This window comes from Megalobrama amblycephala, linkage group LG5 (assembly GCF_018812025.1).
Source record: "Megalobrama amblycephala isolate DHTTF-2021 linkage group LG5, ASM1881202v1, whole genome shotgun sequence".
NCBI lineage: Eukaryota > Metazoa > Chordata > Actinopteri > Cypriniformes > Xenocyprididae > Megalobrama > Megalobrama amblycephala.
The window spans coordinates 40,034,537-40,056,267 of record NC_063048.1 but is presented as its reverse complement, the minus strand read 5'-3'; the positions used below and the strand labels follow the sequence as shown (position 1 = coordinate 40,056,267).

The 21,731-nt window shown below is 36.7% G+C and overlaps 1 protein-coding gene across 1 annotated transcript; it reads left to right on the top strand.

Moving 5' to 3' along the window:
- Positions 1-1,561: 1,561 nt before the first annotated feature.
- Positions 1,562-20,760, top strand: dpysl5a (dihydropyrimidinase like 5a). The gene is made up of 13 exons (XM_048192259.1): positions 1,562-1,717; positions 5,708-5,976; positions 11,779-11,937; positions 12,076-12,255; positions 12,764-12,832; positions 13,039-13,083; positions 13,695-13,770; positions 13,924-14,080; positions 14,161-14,302; positions 17,354-17,496; positions 17,583-17,790; positions 17,876-18,044; positions 19,202-20,760. The coding sequence occupies exons 2-13, from the start codon at positions 5,716-5,718 to the stop codon at positions 19,285-19,287; spliced, it is 1,695 nt and encodes a 564-aa protein (XP_048048216.1). The 5' UTR covers positions 1,562-1,717; positions 5,708-5,715; the 3' UTR covers positions 19,288-20,760.
- Positions 20,761-21,731: the final 971 nt, after the last annotated feature.

The following is a 21,731-nucleotide window of genomic DNA, read 5'->3' as shown; positions in this document are numbered from 1 at the left end:
TTGCACCCTCAGATTCCAGATTTTCAAATAGTTGTATCTCGGCCAAATTTATATACATTTATACACATTTTATATATATATATATATATATATATATATATATATATATATATATATATATATATATATATATGTACAGTACAGTCCAAAAGTTTGGAACCACTAAGATTTTTAATGTTTTTAAAAGAAGTTTCGTCTGCTCACCAAGGCTACATTTATTTAATTAAAAATACAGTAAAAACAGTACAGTGAAATATTATTACAATTTAATATGATTTATGATTATTTTCAATGTTGAAAACAGTTGTGTACTTTTTTTTTTTCAGGATTCCTTGATGAATAGTAAGTTCAAAAGAACAGCATTTATCTGAAATACAAAGCTTCTGTAGCATTATACACTACCGTTCAAAAGTTTGGGGTCAGTAAGAATTTTTATTTTTATTTTTTTGAAAAGAAATTAAAGAAATGAATACTTTTATTCAGCAAGGATGCATTAAATCAATCAAAAGTGGCAGTAAAGACATTTATAATGCTACAAAAGATTAGATTTCAGATAAACACTGTTCTTTTGAACTTTCTATTCATCAAATAATCCTGAAAAAAAATATTGTACACAAATATTTTGTACAATTGTACACATTAAATGTTTCTTGAGCAGCAGATCATCATATTAGAATGATTTCTGAAGGATCATGTGACACTGAAGACTGGAGTAATGATGCTGAAAATTCAGCTTTGCCATCACAGGAATAAATTACTTTGTGAAATATATTCAAATAGAAAACAGTTATTTTAAATTGTAATAATATTTCACAATATTACTGTTTTTACTGTATTTTAATAATTAAATAAATGTAGCCTTGGTGAGCAGACGAAACTTCTTTTAAAAAACATTAAAAATCTTAGTGGTTCCAAACTTTTGGACTGTACTGTATATATATATATATATATATATATATATATATATATATATGTACTGTATCACATTTTTGTAAATATATCTTTTCATGGCAACACTGAAAAATGACACTTTGCTACAATATAAGTAGTGAGTGTACACTTGTATAACAGTGTAAATTTGCTGTCCCCTCAAAATAACTCAACACACGCAATGTCTAAACCGCTGGCCACAAAAGTGAGTACACCCCTAAGTGAAAATATCCAAATTGGGCCCAAAGTGTCAATATTTTGTGTGGCCACCATTATTTTCCAGCACTGCCTTAACCCTCTTGTATATAATATATATTGTATATATATATATATATATATATATATATATATATATATATATATATATACTACTTTGTAAATGTATATTTATGCATAATACTTTATATTTGTATTTTTTTTATATATTCATATTTATTTACACAAAAAACAGCAAACAAAATATAGTACTTCATAGTCTGGTTTGCACGGCTGCCACATTGGCATAATGATCCACTTCCATCCCCTGTGAATCTGTATAAATGGTACGTACCACTGGCCACAGGACACGCCCATCCTGTAACGCCATTGGCCGCTGCTGAGGCCATCGCCGTGTGTCTCGCCTGTGATTGGTCAACGCCCGGCTCTCACTGTCTGGATGCTGCTGCAAGCGTAAGGTTTACCGGGCTGGACCAACCGAAGCATCTGCCTGCTGCCCGTCTAACAGGCTTTATTGTCCGCCAGCGCTGAAAGTGAAGGAAAATCTCTTTTTAAGGATATAACAAAGGAAGTAAGTGGACTTCTTTGCCTTTGCTATTTTAAGAAACTCCTCACTGACTAGGACAGTGATATATCACTCGACTCGGAATCGTGTAATTTTGTGGTATGGAAAGAATTTCCCAGTCTTGTGTCTCGTGTTTTGACTTAATGTGATATGATAATGGTTTAATTATCGATTGAACGATGTATAACAATTTAGTCGATCAATGTGGATGTCGTGTGTCCATAAACAGCTCGAGCTCACTAGCAATAAACACCATTAAACGCGAGCTCACACCCGATATCTGATATTTCCGTTATGAAGCCGTTGTAATATCCGTTATGTTACCATGAAATGAGTTGAGACATATTGAGTGTGTTGTGTGGAGTAAGGGCTTGGTCGCCCCTTTGTGTGACACCCTCGATAAGGTCCAAATGGGATGAGAATACATCATCACCACCATCATCATCAGCCTCTAAATGAATCCTCGTGCATGCAATTACATATCAGAAGACATTATGGATGTTTGCATGTTCATAAAATACCTCTTGTCCTCATGTTTACACTTCATATGACTTTGCATGCTTCTCTGAAAAACAAAGTATTTGCATTGTATCTAACAGACATTTTACTGTATTATGTGTTATTTTTCATTATTTGTTTGTTGATTTATTTGTATTCCATTCCATTAATTTCTTCCATTCATTTCAATGTATTCATATCTTAATTGAATGAAAAATATAAATAATATAGCCTATTGTACAATTATTTAAATAATAGCATTGATTATTTCTTCTCTAACGGTTCAAATCGCACTAAAAGTCCAATCCGGTCCGTTTTATTGAATGGAAGTTGCTTCCACAAGACAGAGCCGAAGTTTTCATCTACTTCATATTACCCAGAAGAGTGCCATCTGGATCTCATGGAATATGGCATGGTTCAAAACTGGGTCATTCCTGAGGAAGGCCTTCATGAGTCATGGCGAAGGAACAAATGCTCCAATAATTTTTCTTTGGGCTGTGTTGTGAGGACAGGACAGATGTAGCTCATGCACAGTACTGTTTCTTTTTATAGTAGGATGTCTGAGGACACACCCTTATTCTCCAGCTCCATAGTAGCCCCTCCTCGCACATTCACCATCAGGGGGGAACCCTGGGCAGCGCCATACTGTGAATATGCCGCACCCACCTGCCCCCGACTCACTTTGCGGCATAGACTCGCATGCACGCTTTCACTTGAGATTAGATCATAAGGAAGTGCAGTGCTGCAGGGAATGTACAGCAACAGCTGCTAGCCTACATATATTTCCTGCTAACAATCCCACATCCCTGGGCATGCAACGCTGGAAAATCTGGGTCAGAATTGCTCGGATCATTTCTGAGCATTTAATATGACTTACTACACCCTCTAGTTATATAGTGTTTTGGATGGATGTTGAGGTTTTGTTGATTCAACATTTCTGGAATGTTGTTGCAGCGCTGAAATTGCTTTCAAGGGTTAGTTCACCCAAAAAATGAAAATAATGTCATTTATTACTCACCCTCATGTCGTTCCACACCTGTATGACCTTCGTTCATCTTCAGAACACAAATTAAGATATTTTAATTAGATAAAAAGATATTTTAGTTGAAATCCGTTGGCTCAGTGAGGCTTGCATAGCTAGCAATGATATTTCCTCTCTGTCAAGATCCATTAATGTACTAAAAACATATTTAAATCAGTTCATGTGAGTACAGTGGTTCAATATTAATATTATAAAGCGACGAAAATATTTTTGGTGCGCCAAAAAACCCCCCCCAAAAAATAACGACTAATATAGTGATGGCCGATTTCAAAACACTGCTTCAGGAAGCATAATGAATCAGCGTGTCGAATCAGCTGTTCAGAGTGCCAAAATCACATGATTTCAGCAGTTTGGCGGTTTGACAAGTGATCAGAATCATGATTCGACACGCTGATTCATTATGCTCCAAAGCTTCATGAAGCAGTGTTTTGAAATCGGCCATCACTATATAAGTCGTCATGTTGGGCTGCTTTAGAGAAGAGGAAGAGTTGTTGTAGAGTGTTGTTGCCATGCCGTCAATTTATTTGCACAAAAGATTAACATGACGGCACATGCTAGTAGGGCTGCACGATTTATTAGCATTTTATCGCATGCAACTTGGCAAAGGCTGCGATTATTTTATGCGCAGCTTGTCAGAGATGTACGGCTCTGTGATCAGTAGTAAATGCTTCTCCATCTGAAAGCCAGAGGGCGCTCTTGCGCAGAAACTGCAAATATGCCCTGCTGCCGAAGTAGAACACGCATCATTCCAGGAAATCCCATACTATCGCTGTAGCTGAATAAACAGATTGATTAAACATGACTAATAAACACACGACTGCCTTATTGTGTGCAAGAAGCCACATCATCTCACAGAAAGATGCTCAACTGTCGTTATAAAGTGAGTTTGGAGTAAAAAAAAAGATGTTTATAAATGCTTCTCATGTCTGGAAAGATGTTTGACGCGTGTTACTTTTTCAAATGCACATTATAAAACATTCAAACTCGCAGTGATTTCAGATGGATTAGCATTTGAAGCCATAGTTCATTGATAAGCCGTGCATAAAAAATAATCGCAGATTTGCGATTTCATAATCGTACTAAGCCAAATAGTTTAAACGCGATTTCAGTATTTTTTTTATAATCGTCCGATTAACCGTGCTGCCCTACATGCTAGTCTATGAGTTGAATCAACTCCACAGTAACTACATAAATTTATCCACTAACCATTCAGAAACGTCCAGTTTCATTCTAAAAGTTGTAACTTCTTCCTGAGTCTCTCCATCAGTGTCGACTCCGGTTTGAACAATGTAAGGCTGAACACCGTTACTGACAATCCTCATTTTGGCTGCGTGAGATTCTCCAGCTTTGTTGTTGTTGTTGAGCAACCGAAGCGTGAGCTGTTAAAGCTCCCCCCTTTTCTGGAAAGGGGGCTGGGAGCAGCAGCTCATTTGCATTTAAAGGGACACTCACAAAAACGGCTTGTTTTTGCTCACACCCACTCAAATAGGGGCAAATTTGACCAGCTATAAATAAATGATCTGTGGGGTATTTTGAGCTGAAACTTCACAGACACCAGAGACTTATAGTACATTTTGTGAATAGTGGCATTATAGGTCCCCTTTAATGTGTCATGAATAATTAACATGTTCACATGTAATTATCATGTTAAGAGCTGGAGTTGATAATGTGGCTACCCGTGCCAAGCTGTTGATAATCACACATGTTGGTGTCAGTTTACCCACTCAAGTGAGATTCTAGAATGCCGTAATGGTTTGTAACCTCTTTAAACTAATGTTGTGGAACATTTGGGCTGTGATATGTGTGATTGATCCTATTTGGATGTCAATAAGGGTATAGCTGGTTTCCATAGCCCAAATGTGGAAAAATGGATTAGCACATAGTCTTCGCTGAGATATGTGATGTCATTCCAAAAGTATGGGGTGAATGTTAAACAGGGTTCCCACTTCCCACAGTCATGGAGGTAAAGTAGTGTAGTGTGTATATCCAAAAGTTTGGGGTCAGTAAGATTTTTTTTATGTTTTTGAAAGAAGTGCTTATTGAGGCTGCATGTATTTGATCAAAAAATGTAGTAAAGATAGTAATATTGTGTAACAATTCAAATGTATTGTTTTCTGTTTTAATATATTTTGAAGTCTTCAGTGTCACATGATCCTTCAGAAATCATTCTAATATGCTGATTTGGTTCTTTTATTTTTTAGGATTCTTAGATAAATAGAAAAATAGAAAGTAAAAAAAAACAGCATTTATTTGAGATAAAAATCTTTTGTAACATTTTAAAAGTTTTTTTTTTCTGTCACTTTTAATCAATTTGATTCATCCATGCTGAATAAAAGTCTTTTTTTTTTCTTATAACAAATGCAATATTTATAAATACTACCTATAGTATACGACCCTATATGAAGTAAGTAGTGTTATGTAATACACATTAACACTCTGTCCTCTGATTCTTTTAGGTTGAACCATGTCTTCCAGCTCAGCAACGGTGCGCATCCTCATAAAGGGAGGTAAAGTGGTGAACGATGACTTCACACAGGAAGCAGATGTGTACATCGAAAATGGGATTATCCAGCAGGTGGGCAAGGAGCTGATGATCCCAGGTGGGGCCAAGGTTATAGACGCCACAGGAAAACTGGTGCTTCCGGGTGGCATTGACACCAGTGTTCATCTGAACGAGAGCTTCATGAATGCCTGTACAGCGGACGACTTCTACAGCGGCACCAAGGTATTACCTTCTGACTATTAAAGTCAGGATGAATTTAAAATTGACATGCTTTCATAATACTTGTTATTGGGAATTATTTATCAGTGCATGTTATTCCAAAGAAAACATTTTTTGTCTTGCTCTGTTTATTAACTATTTATATTTTTGGTCTATTTATAACTATTTATTCGGCTGACATCATCAAAACCTCAGGCTCTTCACAATCCATTCAATTCCCAATGGATAAAGTCCCATCCTACTTTTGTTTCTTTTAAATATCCTGTTTCACTTGGAAATATGTCAAATTATAGAAGTAAAACACTGATTTATGTTGACTGATACTTGTCTAGCTAACTGTACCACTGTTTCTGTGGCTGAGAAAATTTTGATTTCCCAGTAAAATAATATCTCAGCATTATTAAATTATTTAAAAAAAGCATTCAATGTTATACAGTTTTAAAGTTATTTATGTAATCAGACACCAGCTCCCTATTTCTGTGCCATATTTGTGGCCTGCTCCAACTGCTATGGTGCTCATGTGGGAAACGTAGGTTTGAATCGGGCTTGCGCCACATATTGATGCCATATCCTGATTCCATATCCACTTGCATCAAAAAATGTACTTTTCCATCTCATCTATCACTAAAATACAGAGGAAAAAAATAGTAGACTAAATTGTGCGCATGATTTACTAATTCATTCCCTTGATTTGCTAAATCGTGCGCATGATTTATAAATCGAGGAAACACATTAGTTAATCTTGTGCACGATTTAGTAAATCGATGGAACGAATAGTAAATCGTAAATAGTAAAACTGTCAAAGGCCCCCCCAAAAATCTTGTTTTGTATTGTTTGAAAAAAAAAAAAAGGTATTGTGGCCATAAATTAAAAATTTGACAATTTTCAATTAATAATTTGTGGCCATGTTTTATTAATTTTTTTTAAATTTGTTTCCTTGTTTTTTGTAAATCGTGGCCATGATGTGACTAAATTAAAATGAGGAAACAAATTAATAAAACGTGGCCACATTATTAATTGAAAATTGTCAAATTCTTAATTTATGGCCACAATATCCAATACAAAACAAGATTTTTGTTTTTTTTTGACAGTTTTTTGTGATAGATGAGATGGAAAGAAAATTATTTGAATGCAAGCGGATATAGTATCAATATGTGGCGCAAGCTCGATTCAAACCTACGTTTCCCACATGAGCACTATGGCACTTGGAGCATGTACTAACCAAAAAATTAATAAGATGTTAGAACAAATTCTTAATTCATGGCCACAATATGTTGTTTTTTCCCCCTGCATGCATTCCCCTTGCATACGTTAGTTCAATCTAATGTAAAGAAAGGCAGGTTATTGAAATGGATTCAGAAATTGTAGCTTTCTAAGATGAAATAACATGAGCTTCCAATTGGGACATATAGAGAGAAAAGAAGTAGAAGCAAAAGATCGATTTTAGACTTAGGACCCCCCATACATTGAGTGGCCCCCGCCATCTGCCAGGGGCCTTTTATTTCACAACAACTCAATAAGTTCTCCTTCTTAAAAGTTACTTGTATGGTAGTACTGCTAATAGTAGGGTCTTGTACGTGAAATAGTTTTTTTTAATTTTTTTTATTTAGTTTTGATTTTCCATGCATTATGTGATGTATTTTAGCAGTGTGAGTTTTTTCTTATTTCAGATAAGATGAAAGATCTTTATACAACCCTATAAAAGCCAAAAGATGTGTGATGTAACATCAATTAAATGTCACATTCATTTGTTCATGTTTTATAAATACTTCAAAAGCAGAGATGTGCTCGCTTCAGCTGCCCTGCCTAAATAAATCCCATGGGTCACTTAGCAGACACTGGGATGCAAGAGTGAGCATTGCACACTCACAGTCTGCCTCCGTCAACCGCAGGGCACGATTCACCATCACAAATACATACCCGCTCCCATTCCGAGAGTGCTGCGGGACAAATAAAGAGTTGTTATCGCCACTGTTATTGTTAGCCTTGGCAACACAAGTGGCATTCTCTTCCCCCCTCCCCCTCCACTACCGCCATGAGACTCACCAGGCGCAAAGACAAATGGAGATCAGATTCTGTTTCCATAGATACAGGAGCACTGCTGCAAAGACTGCTGCAAAAGCTTTTCACTCGTGCCATTGTGCTAGAAGACAATGGTGCACAAATACACGCCCCTTCAGTGGATGTGGATGCCCAGCATGTGTCAGCTAAGAGATGCTTTTAAAGAGGACCATTTTTGTGGTTGAATTACTATTTATCATTGTTTTCTTGTACTGAGAAACAGCTTTCTACTAATTGTGGATTTCCCTGTAAAACATTATGCTCAGGCAGATAAGGTGGGACATTAATTGGTGGTGTCTGCTAAGGCATTATGAACAATTAATATTATTTTAGAACCCACACTGTTTTTTTTGCAACAGACTTAAAACAGCTGAAAAACTTCTATAGACTTACACTGAAAGATGGACCCTAACAACCACCCAGAACACCCTAACATCAGCTTAGCAATGCCCTGGCAACCACCAGAAGACCATAGCAATGCCCTAACACTGATTAGAACATCCTAGGTACCAGCAAAACAGCCTAGCAATTCCCTAGCAACAATCAGAGCACCCCAAAAGCCTCCTGCAACACCTTAGTAATGTTCATAATGCCCTAAAAATCACTACAACACCCTACTGTAGCAAACATCAGAGCATCCCAGCAACCACCAGAACACAGTAAAAACAGCCTAACAATTCCCTAGCAACCCCCAGATCACCCCTAGCAAAGACCTGAACCTAACAACCAGAAGAAAACCTCAACAACAACCTAGCAATTCAATAGCAACAATCAGAGCATCCCAGAACCCACTAGTAATGTCTATAATGCCCTAGAAACAACCAAATCACCCTAGCAACAATCACAGCATCTTGGCAACTATCAGAACAGCCTAGCAATTGTCTATCTACCACCAGATCACCTTAGCAATGACCCAGAAACAATCAGAACATCCTAGCAACAAGCAGAACACTTTAAAAACAGCCTTGCAATTCCCTACCAACAATCAGAGCATCCCAGCAACTACCAGAACTAGGGTTGGGAACCGAGAACCGGTTCTCATCCGGAACCGGTAGTGTTTTTTGGAAAGAACTGAAACCGTGCAAGATTTCTAAGTTTCGGTTCCAAAAACGGTTCTGGTGGGATGGGTGGGCGAAGTGCGGGGAGCGTATTCTTTAATAGAGACATCTCACCTCATGAATATTATAGCAATGAATGCACTGAAAAGCCCTCGCGCTACTCGTATACGTCAGATATCAATAGAGAGAGAGAGATGCACAAAGCTGCACGATTAATATTTAAAAGATCGCGTTCTCGATTTCATCACCCACATGATCTAATTCCTAAAAGACAACGATTCACCCATGTATATTAAACCTTTGACAAAAATAAAATCTCGACATTCAAATCTGCGTTCGCGCTGCCGTTGATCTGAAGAGAGTTGTCATGTGTAGATATAAAAATTTTCACTCTTCTCAAACGCACAGTATCATTATTTCTGTCTGACAAATATTCCAATTATAACAGAAGTATACAAAAGTTTATTATTCAGATAGAAACGCTGATGTTACCGACCAAAATATAATAAATTACCTTCTGAAAGTAACTACACTTCAAATAACGACTGTATCGATTGCATTGTTAAGCCACTAGGTGGCAACAAGTTTCCTGTGCGTCTATCACTGAATCATTCTTTCAGAAACAATCTATGAATCCAATTTACAAAAATATTCTGTTTCACCTGTCTGGATCTTACATGTGTGTTCAAGCATCTTATCTTATTTGTGGTAACACTTTACAATAAGGTTCATTTATGAACTAACCATGAGCAATGCATTTGTTAATGTATTTGTTAATCTTTAACCTGATTTAATAAAAATACAGCTGTTCATAGTTTGTTCGTGTTAGTTTACAGTTCATTAACTAATGTTAACAAATACAACTATTGATTTTAATAATGTATTAGTAAATGTTAACATTAACAAATATTAATAAATGCTGTAGAAATGCAGTCCATTATAAGTTCATGTTAATGTAGGCCTGATGTTAATGAACCTTATTGTAAAGTGTTAGCGAATATGAGATTAGCAGTCTGTTAAATTCATTTTATAAGAATAATAAACACAAAAAGGACTGTTTAAGTTGAGTATTGTGCATTTTTCCCTTACTATTATTTTTTATTAGTTGTTTAATTATTTTAATGGAACCGGAACCGGAACCGGAATCGTTAGGCAGAACCGGAACCGGAACCGGAAAATTTCTTACGATTCCCAACCCTAACCAGAACACACTAGTAATGCCCTTTATTGCCTAGAAACCACCAAAACACCCTAGAAGCAATCAGGTCTTCCTAGCAACCACCAGAACAGCCTAAAAACAGCCTAACAATGCCTTAGCAATCACCAGAAGACCTCAGCAATGATCAGAACATCCTAGCAACAAGCAGAACACCTTAACAACAGCCTTGCAATTCACTAGCAACAATTAGAGCATCCCAGCAGCCACCAGAACACTGTAGTAATGTTCATTATACCCTAGAAACCACTAGAACACCCTACTGTAGCAACAATCAGAGAATCCTAGCAACTACCAGAACACAGTAAAAACAGCCTAGCAATTCCCTAGCAACCATCAGATCATTCCTTGCAAAGACCTAGAAACAACTAGTTCTAACAACCAGAAGAACACCTTAACAACACTCTACCAATTCAATCGCAACAATCAGAGCATCCCAGAACACACTAGTAATGTCTATAATGCCTTAGAAACAACCAAATCACCCTAGCAACATTCACAACATCCTGGCAACTGCTAGAATAACCTACCACAAGATCACCCTAGCAATGACCCAGAAACACTCAGATTATCCTAGCAACACTCTAGAAACCACCCAGAATACTCTAGTGATGCCTTAGTAGTAACCAGAACATAATTTAAATGACTAGAGACCACCCAAAACATGTTACCAACGGCCTAGCTATGCCCTAGGAACCATCAGAAGACCTTAAATCACCCTGTCAATTCCCTAGCAACCACCAGCACACCCTAGTAACAATCAGAGCATCCTAGCAACCACCAGAACATTACAAACAGCATAATTCTCAAGCAACAACCAGATAATCCGAGAAGTGACTTAGCAACACCCTCACAACCACCCAGAACACCCAAGCAATGCTTTAGTAATGATCGTAATATATTCTTCAAATGCCTAGCAACCTCCCATAACACCTAAAATAGCACAGCTTTGCCTTAGCAACCAGCAGAACACCTTAAATCAGCATAGGAATTCTCTAGCAATCACCAGCACACCCTAGCAACAATCAGAGCATCCTAGCAACCACCAGAGCGTTAAACAGATTAGCAATTTCCTAGCAACTCCTGGAACACCCTAGCAAAGACCTAGAAACAATCAAAACATCATAGCAAACACCAAAACATCCTAGCAACCACCTAGAACCTAGCAACGCCATAATAATGAACAGAACATCCTATAAATGCCTAACAAACACCGAGAACACCCTAGCAACCATGCAGGGATGGCTTAGAAACCATTCAGAATACCTTTGAATACAGTTCTCGAATACAAGTGTAATTTAACCTTGATTAATGTTTTCTGAGTGCTGTTATGTAACGTTTAATTTCATGCATGGCTTTTGTGAACATGACGCTATTCTGTTATGTTGTTGTCGGCCCATTAAACCAAGTGATTGGTATTGATGCTGCATGGATCCTACAGCAGTGAGTCTGTTGTTTGTTTATTTCCAGGCTGCTCTGGCTGGTGGCACCACTATGGTGATTGGTCACGTGCTCCCAGAGAAGAATGAATCATTGCTGGATGCTTATGAAAAGTGTCGCTCTCACGCTGATGCCAAGGCCTGCTGTGACTACGCTCTTCATGTTGGAGTGACCTGGTGGGGACCAAAGGTACAGAATCTGTGTTTGCTGAGTTCGAAACTTTGTATAACAAGTCAGAACAGGAACAGTAAAAATGTGCTAAAAAAATGCAGTCCTTATAATAAATTTCGTCTTCATTCTGTAACAGATGTCCCTTTTGCATCACAGGTTAGGGCTCAAATGGAGACGCTGGTGCGGGACAAGGGGGTGAACTCCTTCCAGATGTTCATGGCATATAAGGACATGTACATGCTGAGGGACAGTGAGCTGTTCCAGGCCCTGCAGAACTGTAAAGACATCGGTGCTGTCGCCCGTGTCCATGCGGAGAACGGAGAGCTGGTTGCTGAGGTATAATTCAGGGAACTTTTGCAAAATTGTACCATAGAAATAAGTTCTGTCTAATGGGATAGAGTCCTGCTTAGAGCGTGCGGTTCAAACAGGAGGGGTGACATTGGTGCTGTGACCCGGATTGGAGTGAGGTTTAGGGGGGGTGAGTGTAACGGACATAGGCTGGTAAGAGCTGTGCGTGCAAACCTCACTCCCCTGATCTCAAGAGGCGCTCTAGTGGCTGAGACTGCGGTCTTCAGCCTCCTTGTTAGAGCGCCCAACTCCCATGCCGGAGACCCGGGTTCGAGTCCCACTTTGAGCGGGCGGTTCGAACAGGAGGGGTTAGATCTGCTCCATAACCTAGTGAGCGGCAACTTCATATGATGCCTCAAATATCACTCATAATAATCATGGCATAATGTTATTACAGTGACTTAAAAATGCTGTCTAGGTAAGATCATGTCTTCATTCCTGCATAGTCGTTATTTATCATGTTATCTCATGTTTTTATTGTATTTATTCACACAAGGGTGCCAGAGAAGCATTGGATCTAGGTATTAGTGGACCGGAGGGAATTGAGATAAGCAGACCTGAGGAGGTAAAATAACCATTCAAATCCTGTAACCATGAAATGGTTTTCTTTTACGATCAGTCACACTGCCACCGTCTCTCCAGCTCCTAGTCTTTCCCGTCTCCATATTGCATTTCCATGGATTATTAATACTCTTAAGCGTCTGTTTATCATTAGGTTTCACTGGTGACATTTGTGTTTTCTCACTTACCTTGGGAATTTTCCATGTACAGCTGGAAGCAGAGGCCGTCCACCGAGCCATCACCATCGCTAACAGAGTGAGTATGATGCACTTAAAGGGTTATTTCAACCAAAAATTAAATTTCTGTCATTAATTACTCACCCTCATGTCGTCCCAAACCCGCAAGACCTTTGTTTATCTTTGGAGCACAAATTAAGATATTTTTTGATGAAATGCAAGTGTTTCTGAATGACACAAAGGCAGCAACGTCACTGCACATTTTGAGGTCCAGAATGGTACTAAAGGCATTGTTAAAATAGTCCATGTGACTACAGTGGTTCAACCTTAATGTTGTGAAGCGACGAGAATACTTTTTGTGCGCAAAAACAAAACTTTATTTAACAATTTGAACTGTTGTCATACGCAATTGATGTAGTGAACGCAGTGCAGGCTTCCTTGTACGCTGACTCATTATTGGCCGGCTCCTGCATCAGCATCACATGCGTGTGTCGTACTGCACATGTGTACAGCATCGGCCAATACTGAGCTGGCGTTCTGACGTAAACATGTCTGAAAAAGAATGTCTAGATGGAAGCATGATTTCCCCAGCGTTACTCTGCGAAGAAACATACAGTTGAGTTACAGATGAATTGCTTTTAAGATCTCTAAATGTATTCATAATCAGTGTTTCTGGTTTTTGTCTCATAGGCCCATTGTCCCATATACCTTGTGAATGTGTCCAGCATGTCAGCAGGGGATGTTTTAGCATCAGCTAAAATGCAGGGTAAGCACCAGGCAATGCTGCACAAAACCCTGCATCTTACTTATAAACCTTTATTTGAACTTCTCTATGACACCTGAATCTTCATAAGTGAATTACATAAGGTGACTCTGAATACTGACATAAGGTGACTCTGAATATGTGAATGGTCGGCAGGGAAAGTGGTGCATGGAGAGACCACCACTGCTCACGCTGTCTTAAATGGGATGCAGTACTACCACCAGGACTGGGCCCATGCAGCTGCTTTCGTCACTGTACCACCACTCAGACTTGACCCCAACACACCCAATTACCTGCTCAGCCTTCTAGGAAAGTAAGTGGATTCGCTATTTGAGTAGTTTCATTTAGTCATATACCTGTGCAGTCACATACATGTTTTTTTCTGTGATGTAGTGACACTCTGAACGTCGTGACATCGGACCACCGACCTTTCACCACTAAACAGAAGGCGATGGGCAAAGACGACTTCACTAAAATCCCTCACGGTGTTCCTGGAGTGCAGGACCGCATGAGTGTTATGTGGGAGCGGGGAGTGGTAGGTTTTATTTCATGACGGAAGCTACACTGCTGACTAGCGTTGTTACAATACTAACATTTCTGTAGCCGGTACTTGTGAAATAGAAATTGTGAATTGTAAATTGGAATGTCCATTAATTGTTTGCACAAATAATTAACATCAACCAGTGGCCGATTGCATAAATGGCATAAATGGTCTTACAGGTTAGTCATCTATTTATTTTTTTTTTTCAAGACTGGTCATAACTTTTTTACATTAGTTACATGAAAAGGTAGGAAGGTCTAGTTTAAATTTGAAAAGTAAGAATGATCAGCCTAGATCTTAAGTCACAGTCTTGACCAGGGTTTCTTTGTGACCTTTTTACCTGCCAGTGTGACTAAAATTGAAAGTTGAACTGACATTGTTATTGAGAAACATCAAAAGCGGAACGAAACAGCGCTACTCGTTTGAACAGCTCCACACGGACAATTTATCAGCTTTATCAGCTTATGAACAACACTAACGTGGAAAACTATCCATTACGATCCAGTTAGAAGGCTTTTCTATCCGTAAATCACCAACATTTACCATGGATTTACTAACTGTAACCATGGTATTTTGGCAAAATGTGGTATATTTGTAATTAATGTTGTTATATGAACATAGTCATGCATAATATATAAAATGTATTACAGGAATAATGGAATATTACAGTAATATGTGGGATTTTTTGTAACATATACCCTAGTTTTATAACTAAACTTTATAACTTTTTACAGTCAAATTGATAAGCCATGCATGGTTTTACTTGTGGTTACCATGACCCACAAATGTATGATATATGAAAGAACAGTGGTGAATTTTAATGAGCAAATACAAAGTAAAAATCAAGGGCTGTAGAGTCCCAACTCAGCCACACTGTCAGAGCATTTCATTTTTTCCCTTTAAAAATTAGGTTTTTTTACACTTCTTACATATCTTTACTGTCACAACTTATGTAATATTATTAGTAACTGCACTTATTTGTGAAATACAGTAGTAATTGTCTGTGTGTGTTTGCAAACAATGAAAATAAAGTCCAGAATTTAGTCGCGGTGGTTAGTTTCATTTATAAAATTGAAAAGAAACAAAATACAATATATCTTAAAAAACACAGGAACAAAACAACCAACTTAACTACAGTACAGTCCAAAAGTTTGGAACCACTAAGATTTTTAATGTTTTTAAAAGAAGTTTCGTCTGCTCACCAAGGCTACATTTATTTAATTAAAAATACAGTAAAAAACAGTAATATTGTGAAATATTATTACAATTTAAAATAACTGTTTTCTATTTGAATATATTTCACAAAGTAATTTATTCCTGTGATGCAAGGCTGAATTTTCAGCATCATTTCTCCAGTCTTCAGTGTCACATGATCCTTCTTATTTTTCTTTTCAAAAAAATAAAAATAAAAATTCTTACTGACCCCAAACTTTTGAACGGTAGTGTATAATGCTACAGAAGCTTTGTATTTCAGATAAATGCTGTTCTTTTGAACTTTCTATTCATCAAGGAATCCTGAAAAAAAAAAAGTACACAACTGTTTTCAACATTGAAAATAATCATAAATGTTTATTGAGCAGCAAATCAGCATATTAGAATGATTTCTGAAGGATCATGTGACATATAAATTACTTTGTCAAATATATTTAAATAGTACACAGTTATTTTAAATTGTAATAATATTTCACAATATTACTGTTTTTTACTGTATTTTTAATTAAATAAATGTAGCCTTGGTGAGCAGACGAAACTTCTTTTAAAAACATTAAAAATCTTAGTGGTTCCAAACTTTTGGACTGTACTGTAGACGAGAACGAACAATGAACTGAAGAAAGACGGGGTTTAAATACACAAGGCAAGCTAATCAACTAGATGAATAACAGGTGCACATGATAATCAAATCAAAGAGAAACCACGGAAACAAACTGAAACACAGGAATCTGAGCTAAAACACCTGACAAACCCACACAAAACAGAAACTGACACAGATACCCGTAACCGAGTTTCTGTCTTCTTCTTGTCACCACTTCTTCTCTCTTCTTCAAGACACTTCTTGTCTTGACACATTTGTATAAGATCCATACTAACTCATTAGTGCAAGTATCATAAAAAGGTATGTCAATAGTGTCTTTATGGTTAAGAATTCTTTTGCACATTTTTTCCTAATATTGTCCATAACAATACTGTAATTCCCTGTCTCTGTTACGAAAAGTTGCTTTGTTCGAATACCTAAAAGTTACTCATGTCAAAGAGTAATAATTATTTTACATTTTTAATACATTTGATTAATAATAAGTGAATTATTACTTATCTTATGAAGTGGCCATAACAGTTGACTGAGAATTATCGTAAATCCCTTCCTTAATGGTTGTGGGTAATATTAGGCCAAAATTTATGCATGAATGAATACTTTGGAAATGTGCCATTTTTTAAAATAATATTTGCACTAATGGGAAAGTACGGATCGTATGCACATTAAGAGAGAACCTAGGATTCTTAAAATCAGTCTTAAATTAGGCAGATAAAGTGGGTGAAAGTCATGTAACATAATTAATATTCATGATATTCATTAATATTCACACATGCTGAAAGTGTAGGTCATGAATATTAGTTACGTTATGTGACTTGGAATGATGGAAAGCGGAATTTTCAGCATCATTACTCCAGTAATCAGTGTCACATGATCCTTCAGAAATCATTCTAATATGCTGATTTGCTGCTCAAGAAAGAGGAGCACTTATTTAAAATATTAATCTTTTGTAATATAAATGTCTTAACTGTCACTTTTGATCAATTTAATGCATCCTTGCTGAATACAAGTATTAATTTCTTTCTAAAAAAAAAAAAAAAAAATCTTCCCCAAATTTTTGAATGGTACTGTATACAAATAATATATAAATGATATAACAACATTATATTTATATTGATATAAAAATAAAATAATTCATATTTTAGACAGTTATGTTGCAAAAAGGACAAAATATCATGGAGAAGAAAGTTTAAAACAAACCTTTTGTAGCTCATTCTATCTATCTTTATTAATAGGTTGGAGGCAAGATGGATGAGAATCGTTTTGTTGCTGTCACAAGCTCCAATGCTGCGAAGATCTATAATCTTTACCCTAGGAAGGGCAGGATCATCCCTGGAGCTGATGCGGATGTGGTAGTCTGGGATCCAGAATCAACAAGGTATGAACAATTATGGATTGAATTCAAATCGGCTGAGAATTACTGAAAGTGCACTTAGTGTTTTACATGGTTTTGTGTGTCTGTAGGACCGTCTCTGTGACCACTCAATGGCAGGGTGGTGATGTAAATCTGTACGAGAACCTACGCTGTCACGGTGTCCCCCTGGTAACCATCAGCCGTGGTCGCGTGGTCTATGAAAATGGCATCTTCACTTGTGCTGAGGGCTCGGGAAAGTTCTACCCTCTCCGAACCTTTCCTGACTACCTCTACAAGAAAATGGTGCAGCGGGAGAAGGTACTCTCGCCATTATAATAGCATGTTTTTATGACAGTGTATCGCAGTGCCTCGACTGAGTTTGTTTGTGACCCTCTACCCTCAGTGTCAAGCACTCAAGGGGGTGGAGCGTACCCCGTACACTGGAGATGTAGCGGCAGTGCAAAATTCAGGAAAGAAGGACCTGGGCCCTTCAGATGGAGACATGAATCCACGACCCTGCACGCGCCACGGGGGAATGAGAGACCTACATGAGTCCAGCTTTAGCTTGTCTGGTACAGTAGCCTGCATTAAACCATACTAAAGACTGTATGGGTAAATCTCTCAGAAAAAAAAAAAAAAAAATGCATTAAGAAAATAATATTTAACCCTCTGGTGCTCATTTTTGACAGAAAAAAAGTCTTGTTTTTTTAGACTTTTTTGTACTTCATCTGAATGGCTGTGATCACAAAAAACAAAATCATGGACGTGATTTGAAAAGGTTAATTAGTCTAGAAAAAATAGTCACACTTGTACTCCTTGCAGTCAAAAATGACCGCTTAACAAATGGGAAACAAATTACACCTAGTGGAAACATTTGGTACTGCGCTCAAACAAATTCTTACTGAAAGCTAATTTTTGGAGATATCAAACTCAAATTTGGAACACAACTAGATTTATGGGTTTGATTTTCTCACATCTATGAAAATATGTTGGTGCCAATAGCCTCGTGGGCAGCACACTGACATACAGCACAGTTGGGCGTCCTGAGTTTTAGTTCCAGCTTGTGGACCTTTCCCGTTCCCATCCCCCTTTCTCTCTCCAACTTCGCTTCCTGTAAACTTACTGTCCTGTCATAATAAAAGGCAAAAAATGTTTAAAAAAATCAAAAATATTATTTTTATGCATTTTTCATAACAATAAACTTAAACTTCTATAACTTTTTTTAAGTTCACCTTTTTTTTCTCTTTTCCTTTTTTCACCACGTGAGGAGCACCAGAGTGTTGAGTCCAGTACAATTTTATTAAAAATATTTTTAATTGACAATTTCATTGTCAGATGTCTTAATACTTAATTATGAAAAATGTAATTCTCATTCTGCCTGGACACAATGTTTTTTAATTACATAAAAATTATGTTTTAATTATTTTATTAAAATTACATAATAATTCAGGAAAACAAATATTATATATATAATTATATAATTATTTTGATTTCTGTAAAATGAAAACCAAATGTATTTATTTATTTGGATTCTATATTACAGAAATTTCAATAATTAAAATTTACATTAAAGTTGAATATAATAATAAATATGTTATGATGATTATAAATAATGATTATAAATTATATATTATTATAATTAATATACATATACTGTATGTATAATTATATATATATATATATATGTAACCTGTGTAACTCAAATTTTTTTTAATTTTTTTTTTTATAGGTGCCCAAATTGATGATAATGTTCCAAAGAGAGCCTCCGCACGGATTCTGGCGCCACCTGGTGGTCGTTCTAGTGGAATCTGGTAACATTCTGGATCAACACTTACAGAAGTCTGAAACTAAACACCTTACGTTTTTGACAACCTCTCACATCTGATGAACATTATTTAATTTTAATCACTTGCACCTAAACTCCAGTGTTTTTATATGTGTGTGTACGAGGGAAAAAAACAATATATTTGTGTGGAAATTGGAAAACAAGGTATACGTTGGAAACTCTTGTAAGAGATTTGGTTATACAAAATGTTACAGGGTGTTTTGCTCTTCGTATTCAGTGAAATGAATTGGTGAAGGTTGTGTTCAAATACAACACTGTTGTAGTGCTAAATACATGACAGACCCTTTTACTAACTGTTTTTGTTATACAGTACGTTTTACATATGTTGCCGTTTGAACCATTTTAAAGATAGCAACTGGAAATTTGTTTGAGAATGGGAACATTATTAGTTTGTGTAGTTGGTCATGGCTTGAAAATGTGAACCATTGTAAAGTTATTTAATATTTGACCTGTTTTTATGTGTTGGCGGATGACTATACATTTACCTCAGTGTTTATCTCTCGAGTTACACTTAGCACTCTGCCTCTTTACACTCTTACAGTGACCATTTGACAACACTTTCTGACCACAGGTACAGTTACAAAAACATTTTTGCTTTGTTTTGAGGTGTTCATATTGTTTGACACACTGACAATAAGGCAATACAAGATATCCAATTGTTTCTGTCATGACACAGGCCAGTTGTATTGCTTAAGCATTTAAAAAAGTAATTTATATAAAGCGTTTTCAATTTTCTTAATGTCGTTTATAAGCACACGTACCTGACCTCCTAAAATGTGAATTAAGAATAACATTGTTTACTTTGTTACATATCAAATTAAGTTGTGTAACCAATCTAAAACTTTATTGATTTTTAATTTTTAACTGACTTGATTTTTTTTTTACATTCCCTTTTACCATTATTGGAACTTACGAGTAATTCTCCACAACAATGCCATAATTTTGCAGTATAGCTTCATGTTTATTCTAGAACGAACTGTTAGCTGAACACTGACCTGTAACGACAGTGTAATTCATCGGTTGTTCACTGACATTAACACTGTGTATTAGTGACTATTGATCTGCATGGTCCAAAGCTAGTCAGAAAAATTCTGCTTCACGTCTGATCAATGAGCTCCACAACCACTAACCAACCCTAGTTGAAAGACAGCTAACTGAGGCATGTGATCTTTATGTACATGTATGTCTAAGCACTTGATGACCTTCTGTAGAGACCATTTGAAACACAGTAACTTTAGCTGTACAACTCAGTGTTCCAGTGACACAAGCAGTAGAATGGCAAGAACATTTCTGTTGGTGCTAAATATTCATGTATTTTTTATTCTGGATTTTCAGTATGCTTTTCAATTTTTTAATATGAGCTGTGTATGCACTACAGTTGTACGTGTTAACGTATTATGTTTATCTCATGAAAAAGTGCAAATAAACCCCATTCAACCTCATGTCCACATGTGTTATTGAATAAAGTTTAAACACTGAATATTCATATACATGCATATAATGTTTAACAAACACACTTTATAATTACACTATTAAAGGGTTAGTTCACCCATGTCATGTCGTTTCCCACCCGTAAGACCTTCAGAACACAAATGAAGATATTTTTGATAAAATCCGATGGCTCAGTGAGGCCTCTATTGCCAGCAAGATAATTAACACTTTCAGATGCACAGAAAGCTACTAAAGACATATTTAAAACAGATCATGTGACTACAGTGGTTCAACCTTAATGTTATGAAGCGACGAGAATACTTTTTGTGTGCCAAAAAAACAAAATAACGACTTTATTCAACAATATCTAATGATTTCAAAACACTGCTTCATGAACTACGAATCTTTTGTTTCGAATCAGTGGTTCGTAACGTGTATCAAACTGCCAAAGTCACGTGATTTCAGTAAACGAGGCTTCGTTAAGTCATAAGTGTTTCGAAATTTCAGTGGTTCACCACTGGGGGGCGTGACTTTGAAAGTTTGATACGCGCTCCGAACCACGGATTCGAAACAAAAGATTCGTAAAGCATCATGAAGCAGTGTTTTGAAATCGCCCATCACTAGATATTGTTGAATAAAGTTATTTTCTTTTTTGGTGCACAAATTAATGACAGAATTTTTCTTTTTGGGTGAACTAACACTTTAATTCACAAGTATTTAACACACATTATAAGGCTTATAGATCAATGGATGATGATATTTTCAATTAGAGCGAACGGGATACACACTTTTAAAGGGTTAGTTCACCCAAAAATGAAAATAATGTCATTTATTATTCACCCTCATGTCGTTCCACACCCGTAAGACCTTCGTTCATCTTCGGAACACAAATTAAGATATTTTTGTTGAAATCCGATGGCTCAGTGAGGCCTGCATAGGGAGCAATGACATTTCCTCTCTCAAGATCCATTAATGTACTAAA

Coding starts and splice junctions, on each gene's coding strand:
- dpysl5a (XM_048192259.1), top strand. CDS start 5,716: ATGTCTTCCAGCTCAGCAACGGTGCGCATCCTCATAAAGGGAGGTAAA. Junction 13,084..13,694: donor CCATCACCATCGCTAACAGA/GTGAGTATGATG, acceptor TTTGTCTCATAG/GCCCATTGTCCCATATACCT. Junction 13,771..13,923: donor AGCATCAGCTAAAATGCAGG/GTAAGCACCAGG, acceptor AATGGTCGGCAG/GGAAAGTGGTGCATGGAGAG.